The following is a 17,039-nucleotide window of genomic DNA, read 5'->3' on the forward strand; positions in this document are numbered from 1 at the left end:
GGTAATTTCATTAAACATTCTTGTTTAATGAAACTGTTAAAATACCGCTCCAGTAACATGATATTTTGTCAACTAATGTATATGAATTTTAAAAGCGAAAAAAAAACAACTCAAAATTTTTGTTAACTAATTTGTCATAAGATAGAGGCTTTAATCTGTATAAACATATTTATCTTTACTTAAAGGTTGTAAATTAATTGAAAATGTTCTTCGTAACACGTAGTTTACGTGAACAGAACAAAACTACAAATTTTATTTTTTTGTAAAAACTTAATTATAATTTTATTAACAGTAGGTCCTGTGTTTCAATTCAATTTCAATCATTATAGTAGTTATTAGTTTAAACTATTAAAATTTAAAATGTATTAAAAACTTTCTCCTAATAAAATATAACTAAATAAAAAACAATATTATTTTAAATATATTAATTTCAATATAAAATAACAGATTTCCAAAATAAAATAAAAAAAATATTTTTTCCCGTAAAAGAAATTCTTAAAACTTTCAAATATTTTGTTTTCAAAATTTTTCAGTGTTCTAGTTATTACAGGTTCTGCTTAAATTATTCAGAATAAAAAAAACTAGTTGAAACACTTTAACTATAATAAGAAGCAATATTACTTTAAGTTTGTATTAACACTTTTATTATTTATTTAGTTTTTGAAATAATTAAACTTATCATAAAACCTAATTGCTTATTGAAAGACTTGATTCGAGCTATATTAAAAGAAAAGTTGTATTTCTACACAATTTTTTTCAAAAGTTTACGTCAATGGACCACTTTGAAACAGTGTTTTAGTTTTAGTCAATAATTTCTTGTATCTTTTCTTGAAAAAAATAAAGCTTTTATAATTGAAAAAATACTAAAATTATTGAAATATTCAGTACTAGAAACAATCGTTAAAAGTATTTACAATAAATGAATTATTTTAGTGAAAAAATTACTTATATGACTAATCTATTATAGCTAGGATTTAAGTTCTTGATTTTTTGTCGAAGTCTCCTCTGTCAAAAATACAATGTAAAAAGTTATTACTTTTCAAAGTTACTTTAATTTTTTTCAGATTTATTTTTACTCAATTAAAAATTAGTTCGTTTAACAGTAATAATACAGATAATTAATTAAAATTTACACATAATCTAAAATAAAGTTAATTGAAAAACAATTTTAGCTTTATTCATATAACAGTTAAAAACAAGAGTTCTTGCAATCCTAAAATGTTTTGTTTCTCATTTTATGACGTCATTGTTATAAGCCCACAAACGCTCACTCTGTTTTTATTACAAATAAAAACTTTTTTTGTGTCATGCAGAATTGTTTTTGCTGTGTTGAGTTTTATAAATTTTCTAGCGCTGTAAACAACAGCAAAAATGCCCTAGTTTGTTTTTAATTGCTAAAGAGTAGCTGAAAACTTTTTTTGAAAATGAGATAGATTTAGTTATTTTTTTTATCTTGTTAATAAAAGTTTTGTTTGAAAGTAAACATTTCTGTTTAAAGAGATCATTTAAAAATTTTCAAGTTAAATTTATCAGTGATAAAATAGTTTATTATTTTGTTTAATTAGTTTATAAGACATTTTTAGTTTTATTCTATTTAGAGCTAAAAACATTAAAAAGTATATTAACAGGATATAAAACTAAAATATGTTAAATTTAATTGTGCATAAAATGGCGATTTATTAAAATCACCTTAAGGCCTTTATTTAAATTCTACTTTTAGTTGTTTTGTTAAACGGGAAAATTATATATGTAAAATGTCAGTTAAATAATTTGTTTAGTGTCTTTAACAAAATTATTATAAGCACTGATATAAGTTATAGCAACTATGGTTTTGAATGGTAATGTATTTAAAATATTTGAGATAGTAGATCTAATGTTGAATTAAGATTCATTCAAAAAGGCTGATATAAGAAGAGCTTGTTAGTATTTAGTTCTTGAGAATTGTTTTTGTGTAGTTATGTTGTGTTTTTTTTTAAATGCTGTATAAATTTTAATTTTCATGACAGGCTAAACATTTTCTGCCATCTAATTAAGACATTAACCTTGTATAGAAACACTTAAATCTAAGAAATAATTTGGCTTTTAAAACTAATTAGGGTTATAATTATATAGTCATAACTGAGTGTCAAATTACACTAAAAACCATAGCCAAATGATACTAAAGGTAGTGTATACTACTTATAAAAACTAGGCATGATTTTTAATGGTAATATTAATATACATATTTATTTTTTCAAAAATTTATTTTGCAAACTAAGTTTCGATCAAAGACCTCGTCAGTGCTTAAATAAATCTTATTCAAATAGAATCCTAGAAATCTAGAAATCTAGAAATGTTTTCTTAAAACCAAAACATATAATATTAATATACATATTAAACAACAAAAAAAAAATACATTTTAGAAAATACTTTAAATATGGTCAAAACTTTTACACAGAATTAAATCTAACAGCAATATGTTATAACAATGTTATAATTAAGAACTAACAACTTGCAATTAAAATCAATAACCAATTATAAACACATAATAAATTTCATTAAAAAATATAACTTTACAATAAACAATATAATAACAGATAAGCTCAGTTCTAGAACTCCATCTGAAAGGTATTGACCAGAACATCACTGCAATCACACTGGGGCTGGTTTATGTAGCTTTATTTGAAAAGTGTAAACTTGCCTCAGATAAGCTTTGTTTCTGGTTGACTGATTTTATAACAATTGATGTTCATCTAACTAGAACAGAAGTGAAATTGGTATTCCATTACATAATAAAGCAAACTCCTTATAAGAGTGTTGAGTTTATTTAAGTGTTAAATAAATGTTTTAATTAAAAAAAAAAAGACAGTATTGTAACGAGTACAGACCTTTAAATTTTGTCGGACCATTTAGCATTGTTTTTTTACCATGGCACTACTATGTGATAGTAAATGATTTCAAATGAATTTTTAAATGAATGATGTAAGTTTAAAATTTTTATAAGTTTAAGTTAATTATAGCTAAAATATACTTTTACTAATAGAATATTGTAATTTAGAACTATTATTAAAGGCATTTAAAAGTTACTTGCATAAATTATCAAAATGTTCAACAGTACTATTTAAACTCAACTGTTATTGTATTATCAACATGTCACTATAGTGGTGAAAAAAAAGTAAAAAAAGTTGAAATGTCATCATTAGTATTAAGTAAAGGTTTAAAATTAAGAAGTAGTTTAAAACTATATAATAGAAAAACTATTTTTTAAAAAGCATCACAATGATAAAAGCGTTAGAGTATGTTTTAGTATAACCTTCGTTGTAAGTAAAACTCTTTCTATATAAGATATGTGTAAGTTGTTCTATGGAGAGATTGTTTAATCAAGTGTCTTCTTTTTTTTTTGTGATAAAAATACTTAGCTTTTGTGATTATTTTACACATTTTTTTTAAACAGTTAGAGTTTCACTTTGATGTTTTTGTCAACAAAACATTTACTCTCGAATTTCTATGTCTTCGAATTCTTAAAGTTTGATTGCACATCAAGTTAACAGTCAGAAAATATTGTAAATAAGAAGAAGTACTAAAAAAAAATAAGTAGAAACAAATTGTGTTGAATAGAGTAGTTAATAATTAATTTTGGTTTAATAATTAGTATTTTCAATATCTTACTTTTTATCAGTTTTGAACGGAATATTTGTTCAAATAGTTTTATAATTCTAAGCAAATTCTAATTTGTTAGTAATTTGATAGTAACCTTTTGATATAAAAATATCTTTATGTTTAAGTCTTTTAATATAACCTGAATAAAGTTAGTTGACTTTTTGTTTTAAACTACTAGATAGAAAATTTAAGTAAAAATATAAACAATGGTTGAGGACTCAGATGTATTCAACAAGAATGATGGACCGGAAGAACATAGTATCTTGCGACTCCCTGAAGTAATTTATTATGTTTAAAAAGCTTTTTTTACAAACTTGTGTTTATTTTATTGTATTAATATAAATTTGATTTAGTTATATGATACAAAATCCATCTTAAAAAGTTTTTTTGATTTATATAACTTTTTATTAACTTGTAATAAGAAAATGAAGTAAAATCGAAAAGCCTTTCGATAACTAAATATCAACAGCAATAATGATAAATATATACAATGTCTAAAGTACAAAACTATTTTTCACAGGAATACGCAGACAAATTGAATGATGTAATGAAGAGTAGTGAAACCAAAAACCAACTTACTATAGATTTCAAAGGTTTGATAAACTTGTTTGAAAAAAAAACTACTTTTTATTGAAAGAAAACTATATTTAAAGTTGAAATAGTTGAAAAAAGTTTTTTTTTTTAATCTGCAATTGCAAACAACTGAAAGGACTTTATTCTATCACTTATTAATATTTATTCACTGTAAAATAATTTAGTTTCAGTTCTTTACAAATAAGTCTTAGAAACTTTCAAATTGTTATCAGTATAACTTTGAAAATAAATGAAACTCAAACTTTATTATTTTGCTATTTCACTTGTCAACTTTTATGTTACTACATAATGGTTAAAGCTATAAATAACCTAAATACTAAAGTTTATCTTGTTAGTTGCCAAAAAAAAGTTGACTAGGCAATAGTAGTGATAAAATACAGTTAACTCATTTGAAGAAAACTAAAAAAAAAGGTAACTTGCATTAAAATATTGAAAAACTATTTAATTAATAACAAATTTACTTGACTTATATATAATTTAAGCTGATCAGAGGGATGGAAAATTAAATGTAAATGGAGAAGAATTGCATTTGAAATTGTACGATCTGCCATGTATAGTGGAGACTCTCAAAACAAATGATACAAAAACCTTCTTCAAATCAGGAAATATTTCACAGGTGTCTTTTTAAAGTGTATTTAACTTTATTTACTTTTTTTTTAAACTTTATTTACTGTCATTAGTTTTAATTTAAAAATAATAAAGTGTGGAATCTATTTTAAATAAGTTTTTAGTTTACTATAAGTTAAGGTAAATTAAGTTGGTTTAAAATCAATTAATGTGATGTTTTTGTTTAAGATAAAAAAATATGTACAGTTTTTACTATTTTAATGTGGTTTACATAACTAAATTAATAATTCTTATGGTGGTTGAAAAGTGTTTTAGTTTTAAATAAAACAATTGTAGTATTGTTTTAAAAGGTAGAAGAAAAAATTCTTTTAAAAATCCGAGTTATCAAACTTTTTTATTTTTCCTAGTTAGTATTAAAACTTTATAATAGTACTTATAATGAATCTAAAACTAATAAAATTTGCCTTCAATATATGTTTGTGTTTTTTCAGATATTGGTTGCAAGCAAAGAAAAACATACCAACAAAAAGTTCTCACCTTCAGTTGACAAAGAAAAGTTTCTCTTTCCGCACGGAAGTATGACATTAAATATTTGACAGATTTAGCTTAAAATAAAAAAAAAACTTAACCTTTATTGTAAAAAAAATGCCTTTGTTTAAAAAGATATTGAAATGTAAAATTATATAAGTAGTAAAAATTCAAAAAAAATTTATAGCTACAAATGAATTTTAGTATGCTACTTTGTTAAAAATTTATTTTGTGTTTCTTACATAAAAACTTTAAAATATTTCAGTTTCTGCTCCGATGAAAAATGTCCGTCGAAAAAGATTCCGTAAACGAAACATACTCAAAAACATGGTAACTTTTTTTATATAGTACCTTTGCTGAGTTCTGTTAGTTTTATGTAGTTTATTTTAATTACTATCAGGTTTATTAGTTTAACTTTAAGATTTAGTTAATTGTTTAGTAAACTATTTTAATATTAATGAAAAATACAATTATCAACTACTAAAACATTACCTTTTTTTTTGTTCTAATATCTAGAAACAGAAACGAAACATACTCAAAAACATGGTGACGTTTTTTTTATAATACTTTTGCTGAGTTTGTTTGCATTTAGTTTAATGTAGTTTATTCTAACTACTATGAGGTTTATCAATTTAAATTTAAGAAGTAGTTAATTGTTTAGTATACTATTTTAAACTTAATGAAAAATACAATCATGAATTACTGAAATATTAATTTGTTTTATTTTTTGATTAGTCAAATGTCAATTTAATATATTTATACTATTATTATTTTTTCTTAGTTCGGAGATTCTTATGAAGTGCAGAGAGAAGTAATAAGACTTTTAAAAGCAGATTTACAAGCAGATTCTACCTGTTAGTTTAACATACATATAAATATAATAATAAAAAGATTTTTTTTTAATCTAATTAAGTGTAAGTTAATTAACAAATTAAATTGAAAAAATGTTATTTTTGAAGTAAGATCTACAAGCAAACGCTTTTTAGTAATTTCATATATACCTTAAACAAATATTACCCTTTAATAAACTACATTTTTCGTTATTTAAAACATGTAAACAGTTGTTTTTCCGATTTCTATTTTAGTTTTAAAGCACCATTTAAAAGACTACTAAATAGAAAAATAACTTAAGATTTTATTTGTTTAAATTGATTAGTCTCAGATGACGAAAAGTCAAAATAAGATATTTGAAAATACAAGAGCTTAATTATTAAGTGAAATACTGATTAAGTGTGAGTTTTGATATTAAAAAACTACCTTTAATCTTTTTGGTTATTTGTTAATCACAAAGACTAAACTTAGTTTGCTAATATCAAAACTGTGTAAAAGTTTTATTTCTGCTTGAAAAACTGCTATAGTTACCATATTTTGTAATTTTGAGTTTAAAAACTTTAAGTGTCGTTACTTTATCATTTTAATTTAAAGAAGTTTATTAGATTAAATGGTAAAATTTGAGTTTACGAGTTAAGATAGACGTAAACTAATGTTTACCTCCGTTTGATAGTTTAACATTATATACAAAGACCTCAATGACTCATAGTTCTCTTAGTCTTATATTTAGATTTATTTCAATTGTTGTAGCTGCTATTTAACAACATTTTATGACTAAAAAGTTTAATAATAAATTAGTTTATTTATTTTTAATTTATCATGTAACTTTATATTTTTAAATAAAGTGTTGAATGTCTTTTTGTTTTAAAAAGTATAACTTTTTAGCTTACAGTCTTAGTAATTTGAAAAAAGATGAAGATCACTCAAGTATTGCCTCAAAAAGTGATATAAGTTTGTTTATTGAATTGGATACATAACTTAAATATTTTTAAGATTTTTATTTAGTTATAACTTAAATCGCTTAAGGTTTCTATTTAAAACACTTCGTTTTTATGAAGAATATTTTAATTGAAAAACAAAACACAAAACACATAGTGTATTCTAAACAACTGATATTGTTTTTAAGCTTTCTATATTAAATAAATTTATCAAAGTTTTGTGAATTTAAAACATAAATACGGCATAATAGTTAAGTTCTAAAATGTTTCCTCAAATTTTACTTTTAAATAAACTATTAAAAAAACTTCTTAATCAAAAATTTGTTATAAAAATATTGTCAATTTTAACAGATAAAGAATTGGATAACATTTTCAATCAAGTCACTTCATCAGAAAGTTCATCAGAAAATGAAGATTAAATAAGAAATTAAATATATCGTTTTTTGTTTGAATAAAGGAATAAACAAGACTTTTTTTGTTTTTTATTGAAATAGCAGTAATTATTTTCCACTTTATTTGAAAAATAAAAGCAAACCATAAAAAGTTACTTAGATTACTTAATATATGATATTATAGTCTCAATACCTTAGTTTATGTTGTATATTTTTATACTTCGATTTTTTGTTATTTAAAATAAATGGTTTGACACGCTAGTTTCTTCTTTATTGTAAATTAAAATTTATGCAACACTACAACGAATATTGTTTTTTATTTAGTTATGGTATTTTAATAAAAAATAGTTATAAACCGATTAAAAAAGTTTGATTGTTTTATACAAGGAGTTCTTAAATTTAGTCACTAAGAATAAATTTAAGTAATTAACGCAATTAAGAAAATTAAGTAATTAAATAATTAATTAAAAGTAATTTAACGCTTAAAGTATTATCATTATGGTATATTTAGTTGATTGAAATCTACTACATAAGTAAACACAAGATCAATAAAAATAGCTAATGTTTGAAATAAACATTTATAGAATTATAGATGCTATTCTTTAAACAAATGTTAAATACATTTTACAAAATTTAAAAACTATTTGACAATTGTTTGACCTAATTCTTTAAGTATACAAGAAGACCTTATAGTATTTATTTTATGGTTTTGTTTATAAGTGAATAAGTTTAATTTGAAAAAATAAACTTGAAATAAAAATTATTAAAAAGTTTCGGTATACTGTATTTTTTACTTACAGTTATAATCACTTAGCTAAGAGATGTTCGCTTAAAATTATTTAATAATAGTGAATGGAAAGAGTAAAAGAGTTTTTGAATAGATAAATCCAAATCAAATGAAGCGATAAATAGTGGGTAAAAATCGTGACGTCACTTTAAAAATAATAAATTAGTCCCAAAAAGTCACTTTTTAGATCAGGAACCAATTTTAAAAAGTCGCAAACCAATTTTCTTAAAATTGTCAAAAATGTAGGCCATTGAAAAATGTCTTCGAAGGCCTAATTTTTTTTAGTAACTGCATTAGTCATTTTGAGTGTACAATTTTAAAATATAATTGAAAAAAAAAACCGATAATAGAGAACTAGTAATAAGTTGTTTATTAAATTAAGAATCTAATTGATAGTTTTTACTACATATAATTTTTTTTAGTTGTTTTTAAAACGTAAAATTTAGACTTTAATGTACCTTGCGAACTGCAGATTTTGGCTTTACTGGCCGCAGTTTGTATTAGATATAACTGTTGTTTTGAAATTGAAATTTTTTTATACTAAATGCGATGTTATGTTTTTTAAGCAGTTTTAGTTTCACGTAAAAACGCTATTTAAAAATTTAAAACAAGCACTTAGCAAAAGAAAAAAAAAAGAAAAAATGTCAATTTATTCCTTTAAAAACTTAACTTATACCTAAACAAATATACTAAAAAAACATTCTAGATATCTTAAACACAATAGATATTAAAAAAATATATTCATTAAAGTAAAAGACATTCAGTAGTAAGGATCTTTAATAAGGTTTGACTTCTAAGCACTTGTAAACGCACTGAAAACTTTATATGTAAAAAGTCTGGAATGAGTACCATAAATGTTTTTATAAATACAAACTTACAAAACGAGCGTTTGCCTTCAAATATTAAATAATATATAACAAAAGTAACAAATAAAATCGTTAATTGCAGTAAACAGTAACTTAAGCTTTGTTTGTGTTTGATATTTGTTCTACAGGTTATATAAAAGTTCTTCAAATTTACTTCTAAACAAATAACAATAACACTTTTAGTTCAAAATTAGTATAAAAAACGTTTTTCTCTTGGTAACCAAACCATGCAGCTAGTATAGATTTAATTGCCATTAACTAATAAATTAACAACTACCATTTTTCTTTATTTTTAATACCAGTTTGTTTAACAACATATTCAGCTTTAATAAGCACAAAAAAACACTTAAAACTTTAAGTATTCTAAAAACAAAAAATATACTTAAGCATTGATAGTTGAATGCTTTTGTTATAATAATAAAAAAATACTAAATCATTTAGCAAAAATCATTTACTGAGTTTAACTAGTAAAACAACTAAAGTAAAATAATAATAAAATAATGTAACCTAAAAAATTATCAGTAAGCCTTTTTAAAAATCTTCTTAAATTTCTGCACAATGTGTTTTTGTGAAAACTGTTACATGTAAAACAATATCTATCTAAAAACACTCAAGCCGCATATATTGTTTCCAATATGATCTGCATTCGGGTTATTTTAAGAAATTCAAAAAGTATCAGACTAAAACTATTTTTCAAAACCAGATTAAACTTTATGCACGGTGTTTTTGAAAAACCTGCCACATAGAAAACAAGATGAGCTGAAAACCTAAAGGTATTGTTTTCTATAGGCACGCTTATATTTCCTTAGTTTATTTTCAGCAACGTTTGCTTTTATCTCACAAACTGTCGCTTCGATAAACTTTTATTTATTATAGTTACAATCTAATGAACTTGTTTTTCACTATTATTATATTTGTAGCGTAACTCGAGCGCTTATAAACATTCTAGTAAACATATCTAGATCAACTAAAATATTGTTTTTGAATTCAAATACCACTAAAAACAAAAATTAAACCGTTTATAGTTGTTTAGGCATTTATGATGAAATTATAAAAAAACAAAAGCTCAACAAGAAAAAGGTAATGAGTTTTAATGACTACTTATTCTATTTTTGTGTTTGTTAATATATAAATTTTTTTTTATTTGATTTTTGAAATACCACTACTAAGATTTTTATACTCTTTAACGAAGAAGTATTTTATAACAAAATTTTAATCAGAATGTAGTAATTTTGTAGATTTACTAAATATTCAAACATTTGTCTCGATACAAATATATTTTTCTATCAGAACTATACGCGTTTTTACGGCAACATTTACATATATGAGGGCATCTGTTTGTTTTTGTAAGCCTAATTCCACTTAAATTTTCTAAACTTTAGCTGACCAGTCTTTTCACTGTAAGGGCCGGATCCAGCCTGCGGGTCGTACGTTGCCCACTTCTGGTTAAGGGATCAAAAATTACAATTGGTGTATAGCAGTTGTTATAAAGCACTTTATAAGTGATATTTAAATATAACAAGAATAAAAATAGCGTTCAACACGTTTTTTTGGCATATCTAGTTTCTGCCATATAATATTCAAAATTTTCTAAAGGTGGTAGTAATTTTGTTGTAAGTAAAACTTTAAGTAAATCTTTGAAAATATTTTTTTTAACAATTTTTATTTAGTACTTACTAACTTTTTATCTTTTATGTTCACTAATTTCCCTAACCCTTTTCTTTAGTCGGTAAGCAGCTTTCGGATTCAACCGGGTAGAATTTGATCGGGTGGGATTTGAAGGTGGGATTTGATGGTGGGATTTTATTAATTATTTTAAATTGTCACAATTTAAATTTATTGTTTTAAGCCTTACAAGCAATGTTACTAAAACTTATTAACTTTGATATTCTTTTTTTAAATTTGTTATATAAGGGTATTTTTGGATTCTTTTTTAAGCTATTATACCATAAAAATCAAATTTTGGATTAAATATAAAATAACATAGCATTAACAATAAAAGTTTTCTTTCACATCTTTATATAGTAAGATGACAAATATAACTAAGTTAAATAGTGCTGTTTTGTTTATTGCTATAATCAAAATTAAAAACAATTTATCTTATATTTTCCTATGTAACTTTTATAATTTTCAACAATGCTGTTCTAATAAATGTTTTGATTTTTTAATAAATATTTTGAATGAAAAACCTATACTTAATGCTCAATATAATATCCATTATTTAAATATCCTTTTTTTGAATAATCTCGCTAAATTTCAATCAGTAGTTTGTAAGCACTATAATTGCGCTAAAAATATTTCTCAATTATACAAAACAATATTTTGAATAGTCGTTAAGATTTGTATAGAAAATAAAAATTCTTATAACTTGTGTTTCTATAGATGACTTCATTATGAGTTAAACTATAACTTTCAAACAAAGTATTTCATGTTTTAAATAATAAAGATACTAGAAAACTTAATATTAAAAAATACGCTTAAAAAAATTTTAACTGATGGAGGTCTAATGGTGGTCTGATAGCCGAACTAATATGATCGAACTTTTATGTAAACTAAAACTGTTAGTACTAAAGTATCAGTCTATTAATTGATAACCTTTTAGATATAACTTCTATAAGTAAATTAGCGTTATGTTATACGTTTTAATTAACAAAAATTTCTTTTATTTATTTCTAACATTACAAGAAGTTTCATAATAAATTCAGACTAAAATGTTTTTCAATTGTAGCAAATAGTGTAAACTAACTATATTGAATAATATTGAACTAAAGTTTAAGAATGTTTACTGAAGTTTTATTATGTTTTTTAATACTAATAAAAATTTATCTTGTTTTATTTTTAAATTAATTGAGTAAATTGATTGCTTAGCTAGGAAAGCAATCTGAAAGTCACTACTATTTTTCGTATTTTTACAAGCTAAATACATTTTTCAAGTTAATAATTTAATAGAAAAATTTAACTTCAGTCAGACAGTCAAGAGCTTTATATAAATAAAAAAAAATTTTGAAAAATTAGCATTTTACTTGACAAAAAATTAAACAAAATGGTTTAAGCGCATTAAATACGCTGAAAATAATTTCTAAGAATAGAGAAAAACTTAATAAAATTGGAGTATAACTAAATGTAGAGCCAAAGTAACAAGGTATTGTGCTTTCGTACTTTCATTTATACGGTTTTTTTTTGGACTAAATAGTCTCTAGCTCTAAAAAAGAGTTGCTAAAAAAAATATTCACTTTTAAAAACATGGGTTAATAAAAAAAGAAACAGATTTTGGCAGATTTATTTGTTTGTAGTTTTAGAAAAAAACATTTTATTCAGTCTAACCTATATATTACAGTGGTCTTGTTTTATTTAGTCTTGTTGTTATCTTCTATATATTATTTTTTGTTAAAAAATAAATTTAGAATTAACATATTTTTAACTTAAACAAAAGACAAAACTGTTAGATAACTGTCAACATTTAAGATAAATTTCATTAAACGTTTTCTAGCTAGTTTGCACGTCATTTTATTTTATTAAATTTGTTTTTATTTATAAGCACAAAATCTTTTTAGTCCTACTTGAAAACCTTAAATGAAACTTTACCTTTAAATTATACAAACTAAATACTAGCTTTTACTTAGTTCAAAACATATATTAGTTTCGTCATAATGATATAATCATAATGATAATCATATTTTAAAGCACTTTTAACTAATTCGATTTAACTTCAGTCAGCTAGTAGCTTTTCAAGTTATAAATTTGATTTAAATCCCTTTATGTTTGGTAATATGTAAGTTATTTAGTTTATTCATTTACTTCAAGCTGATTGTGTTTTTAAATCTAGTTGTTTCATGTTCTATTAATTTGATGTGCAATACCTAAGTTAAAGTTTTCCATTTTGTTAGTAATTCTAGTACATACAGTTTTCATGTTTAAGGCTATAAATTTTTATTTATTTTAGTATCTAAATTATTTTTATAGTTTTTTAATTTTTTGCTACTATTTTTTTTAGAGCTTAATTTTTTTACAAAGTTAAAAGTTTAAAACTTACTTTTTTTCAGTTAACAGCTTATTCTGTTAAAGTAGTTTTGAAAAACTAAAGACTCAAATTCCTTGTGTATTATAGTTTTAATTTTATTTAGTTGTTAGCTTCTATCTAGTAATATTTTTTTAAACTAAAAGTTTTACATTTAAAGCCAATTTAAAATTTAAGGACTCAAAAGTTTTCCTGTATAATATAGTAGGTAAGTAGCTTGTTTTATTCCTTAATATTTAAGCCACTAATGTTTTTTTTAAATATAATAGTTTTACATTTGGTTTATTAAAGGCCTAAACCAATAGTGTTTATTTAGTACTTTATTCAAAATCTTAATTAATTATATAACTATTATAATTAACAATTTCTAATTTACTTGTTTTTTTTGTTTTATAGTACCTTCCATATTTTTTTAACTTGTTTTTTTCAGGCTTAAATTGTAATTGAAGATCCCTTAAAGGGTAAAACTTATTTTTGCAAATAAAAATATTGAATAAATAATCTATTAGACTTAAAATATTTTATAAATAAAGTAAAATAAAATTTTCTTTAAAATTTTTATTGAAATTTGCAACAACATTTTCAATGTTTTTTGTTATTAGATATTGCAAAATTAAAAATTAAACTTTGAAATTTCTTTTTCCAAATTAAATTCTAGTGACTTCAATTATTTCAAACAAACTGTAGCATAAAATAATTGTTTAAATTAAAATATTTATGTAACATAAACACATTGTTTTTATACTATAATTAAACATATAAGTTTTAATTTTATTCTAAGTTTATCATTAAAAATATATTATAGTGTAAGTTTTGATAGAGATGATGTATGAAAAATAAAATTTACTAGATCAAGTTAGTTTTTTAATATGTATTATTGTAAAATTAGATAACTAAATTAATTAACAAACAGTGTAAAATTTATATAAGCTAACAGAAGTTAAATAAGGAATAGAGTTAACTCTAAGAAATTTAAAAATAAACATATATGTTATGACAAAAAATGTTTAAAAAGATGGTTTGAACTTTAATTAATTAATACTTTTTTACTCCTGTTTTTATGTAAACTTGAAAGTGTATAAAAGTATTTAACTTTTCTTTATTATTTAAACTTTTATATATTATATATATATATATAACTAATAGGTTTAGCTTTGTTTACTAGAAAATAAAAATTATAACTAAAAATTATTTGTTCTTTGTCATTATAATCGCACGAGTATTTTTAAAGTCATTAATAATAAGTTTTGCAATAAAAATGCGGTAGAAAATAAAACGCGAACGCTCGCTCAATTCTTATATCGTCTTAAACGATATCCATCATATGCCGAAATAAGGAAATATACTCGTGGTTAATCCTAAAATTATTGATTATCAATAAATTATAAATAAAATTTATTGAAGACAGAGTAAAAGAGAAAATAACTGAGTAAATTAGACTGAATTTGCTTATTTTGCCTTGTTTAAATATATATACTTTAAAAGGTCAAAAAATTATTTTTATCAACAGTAAAACTAAAAAAATGCTAGTAAAATAAATTAAAAACAGAATTTTATTCTGAAAAAAGTTGTAAACTTTATTCAAATACACTAGAATGAAAGTTATTTAAGCTGATAGCCTAATTATAAAATTAAACTTAAATTAAATTACCCATTAAAAAAAAAAATTGAATAAAACCAGTGGATATCAAGCAATCGAAATTTGTGCACTTAACGCCATGAAATCAAAATATCTGTGAACCCAAATGTGCTCTTCATCAAGAATGTCTAGTGTTAGTTTCATTTAAAGATTAGTTTTAAAGACTTTTAAGACCTGTTTTGTTTTTGCTGTTGAGCAGGAACTCCAGAATAACTAGTATAAGTTTTAAACTTTAAATTTGTTTTTAAAGTGCCCCAAAATATAATTCTTCACACTAGTGTGCACCAGTGCCGCTTTGGTAATCAATAACTTAGACACATCATAAAAAGATAATTTCTTCTATTGGCAAACTCTGTTTTGTGAATTAGATTTTATTATACAAACAGTAACTAAATATTAAAGTTTTATGTCTTTTTCATGTTTGAATAAGATTAGATTGTACAAACTAATTTTACCATTTATTATACAGCTTTCTTTACCTGTGCATACTGTGGTGCATGACTTACACACAAAGCAAGCATGTTTTTATTTACAACAACTAAAAACTCTGTATTAATTAAAACTTATGTTTTTAAATTGAAAATAAGAGTAAATAAATTTAATTTAAAAATATTTATATTTGAGTTTAGGATACTTTTTATTACGCATTAAAACAATGTAAAAGTTCGTTTCATTTACTCTCTGTAATTAAAGTTCAAGTCGTTGTAAAGCAGTATTGTGCATTTACGTAAATTTTTGGTTTATTTTAATGCTCTTACGAGTGAAATAAACATAGATTGTTAAACATTATGCAGTTATCAACTTAAGTTTTTAACAAAAAAAGTACCAAAAAACACTTATCATTATTGTATAATATAACATTAAAGTTTTTTTATTAAAGTTAAATAAATTTATACAGTAAATCATAATAACAATTTTTTTTTAAATTTTATATTATTAAGTTAAATATTAAATACAAGAAAATATATAACAACTAATAAATTTTATAACTTTAATCAAAATTCAAAACGTTTATAAATGGAAGAGCTAGTTTAAAATTTGCAATTAGTTTAATGTTGTAATTAATTAATAACAGCAATAAAGAATTTTTCAGATACAATTTGGCACTAAACAGCTTTGTAAAAAAACATAAACAACAATTTATTAACAATAATAAATTTACCGCCAACACACGAAAATGACACAAAACTAAATTAAAATATAATAACAAAGGGCTAATTTGTTACAACACCACTATAAAATTTATAAAATTATTGAAACTAAATGCATTAAGAATAATTTAAGCATTTGAATAGTTTGGTTTTGGTACTGGTTTTAATTAAAAAGTTTAAACATAACTGACTCATTTTTGAAAAAAAGTTTATTTATTAATTTCGTTTAGCTCTCTTCAGAATAACATTGCTAAAAACTATGAATATTGTAGAGTAATTTTAGTTATATATAATGAATTTGAAAAGTCTAACAAAAAATAGTTACGTCATAAAGTATAAAAGTCTGTTTAGAAAAAGTTTGAAAAATAGAATAGAGCTGTACTGAACTAACTTAAAGTAATTTATAAGACAAAATTGCTAAAACAAAAACATTTAAAATAGTAGAAATTTTTACCTTAAACTAAATTAAATAAAAAAAAAAAAAAAGCACATTAAAAAATACGACAATAATGACAACAAAAATAATACTACTAAAAACCTTATTTGTAAAGTTTTAAATTGTAAAAATCTCTTTGTTTGCAAATTTTTGGCTCGCGAGATCTAATAAACAGAGATTCTAGAACTGAAAGATGGTAGTTGTTTCTAGCTCGGGATAGGATTTCAAACCTATGATTTACCATGATTTAAGTAATGTAGTTTACATTTTTAAATGTCATTGCGGAAATGACTACGTAGGTCGTACATCTCAACGTTTCCACGTCAGGCGAGAGCAGCATGTCACGAAAAAGCTTAAAAGGTTTATTTTTAATGACGACGTGAAGCCTAAAGGTGAACAGTCATCTATTCATCAGCACCTCCTCAACAACCCTGTTTGTGCCGAGAACTACCTGGACAGTAGGTTTGAAATCCTATCCCGAGCTAGAAACAACTACCATCTTTCAGTTCTAGAATCTCTGTTTATTAGATCTCGCGAGCCAAAAATTTGCAAACAAAGAGATTTTTACAATTTAAAACTTTACAAATAAGGTTTTTAGTAGTATTATTTTTGTTGTCATTATTGTCGTATTTTTTAATGTGCTTTTTTTTTTT

General features: G+C 22.9%; 1 protein-coding gene across 1 annotated transcript; it reads left to right on the plus strand.

Moving 5' to 3' along the window:
* The first annotated feature begins 3,845 nt into the window (after positions 1–3,845).
* Positions 3,846–7,516, plus strand: LOC145849588 (transcription initiation factor TFIID subunit 7-like). The gene is made up of 7 exons (XM_082954554.1): positions 3,846–3,917; positions 4,160–4,232; positions 4,716–4,849; positions 5,292–5,376; positions 5,594–5,658; positions 6,110–6,182; positions 7,449–7,516. Exons 1-7 carry the CDS (start codon positions 3,846–3,848, stop codon positions 7,514–7,516), a joined length of 570 nt encoding a protein of 189 aa, XP_082810680.1.
* Positions 7,517–17,039: the final 9,523 nt, after the last annotated feature.

This window comes from Thalia democratica, chromosome 2 (assembly GCF_965202585.1).
Source record: "Thalia democratica chromosome 2, ktThaDemo2.hap1.1, whole genome shotgun sequence".
Lineage (NCBI taxonomy): Eukaryota > Metazoa > Chordata > Thaliacea > Salpida > Salpidae > Thalia > Thalia democratica.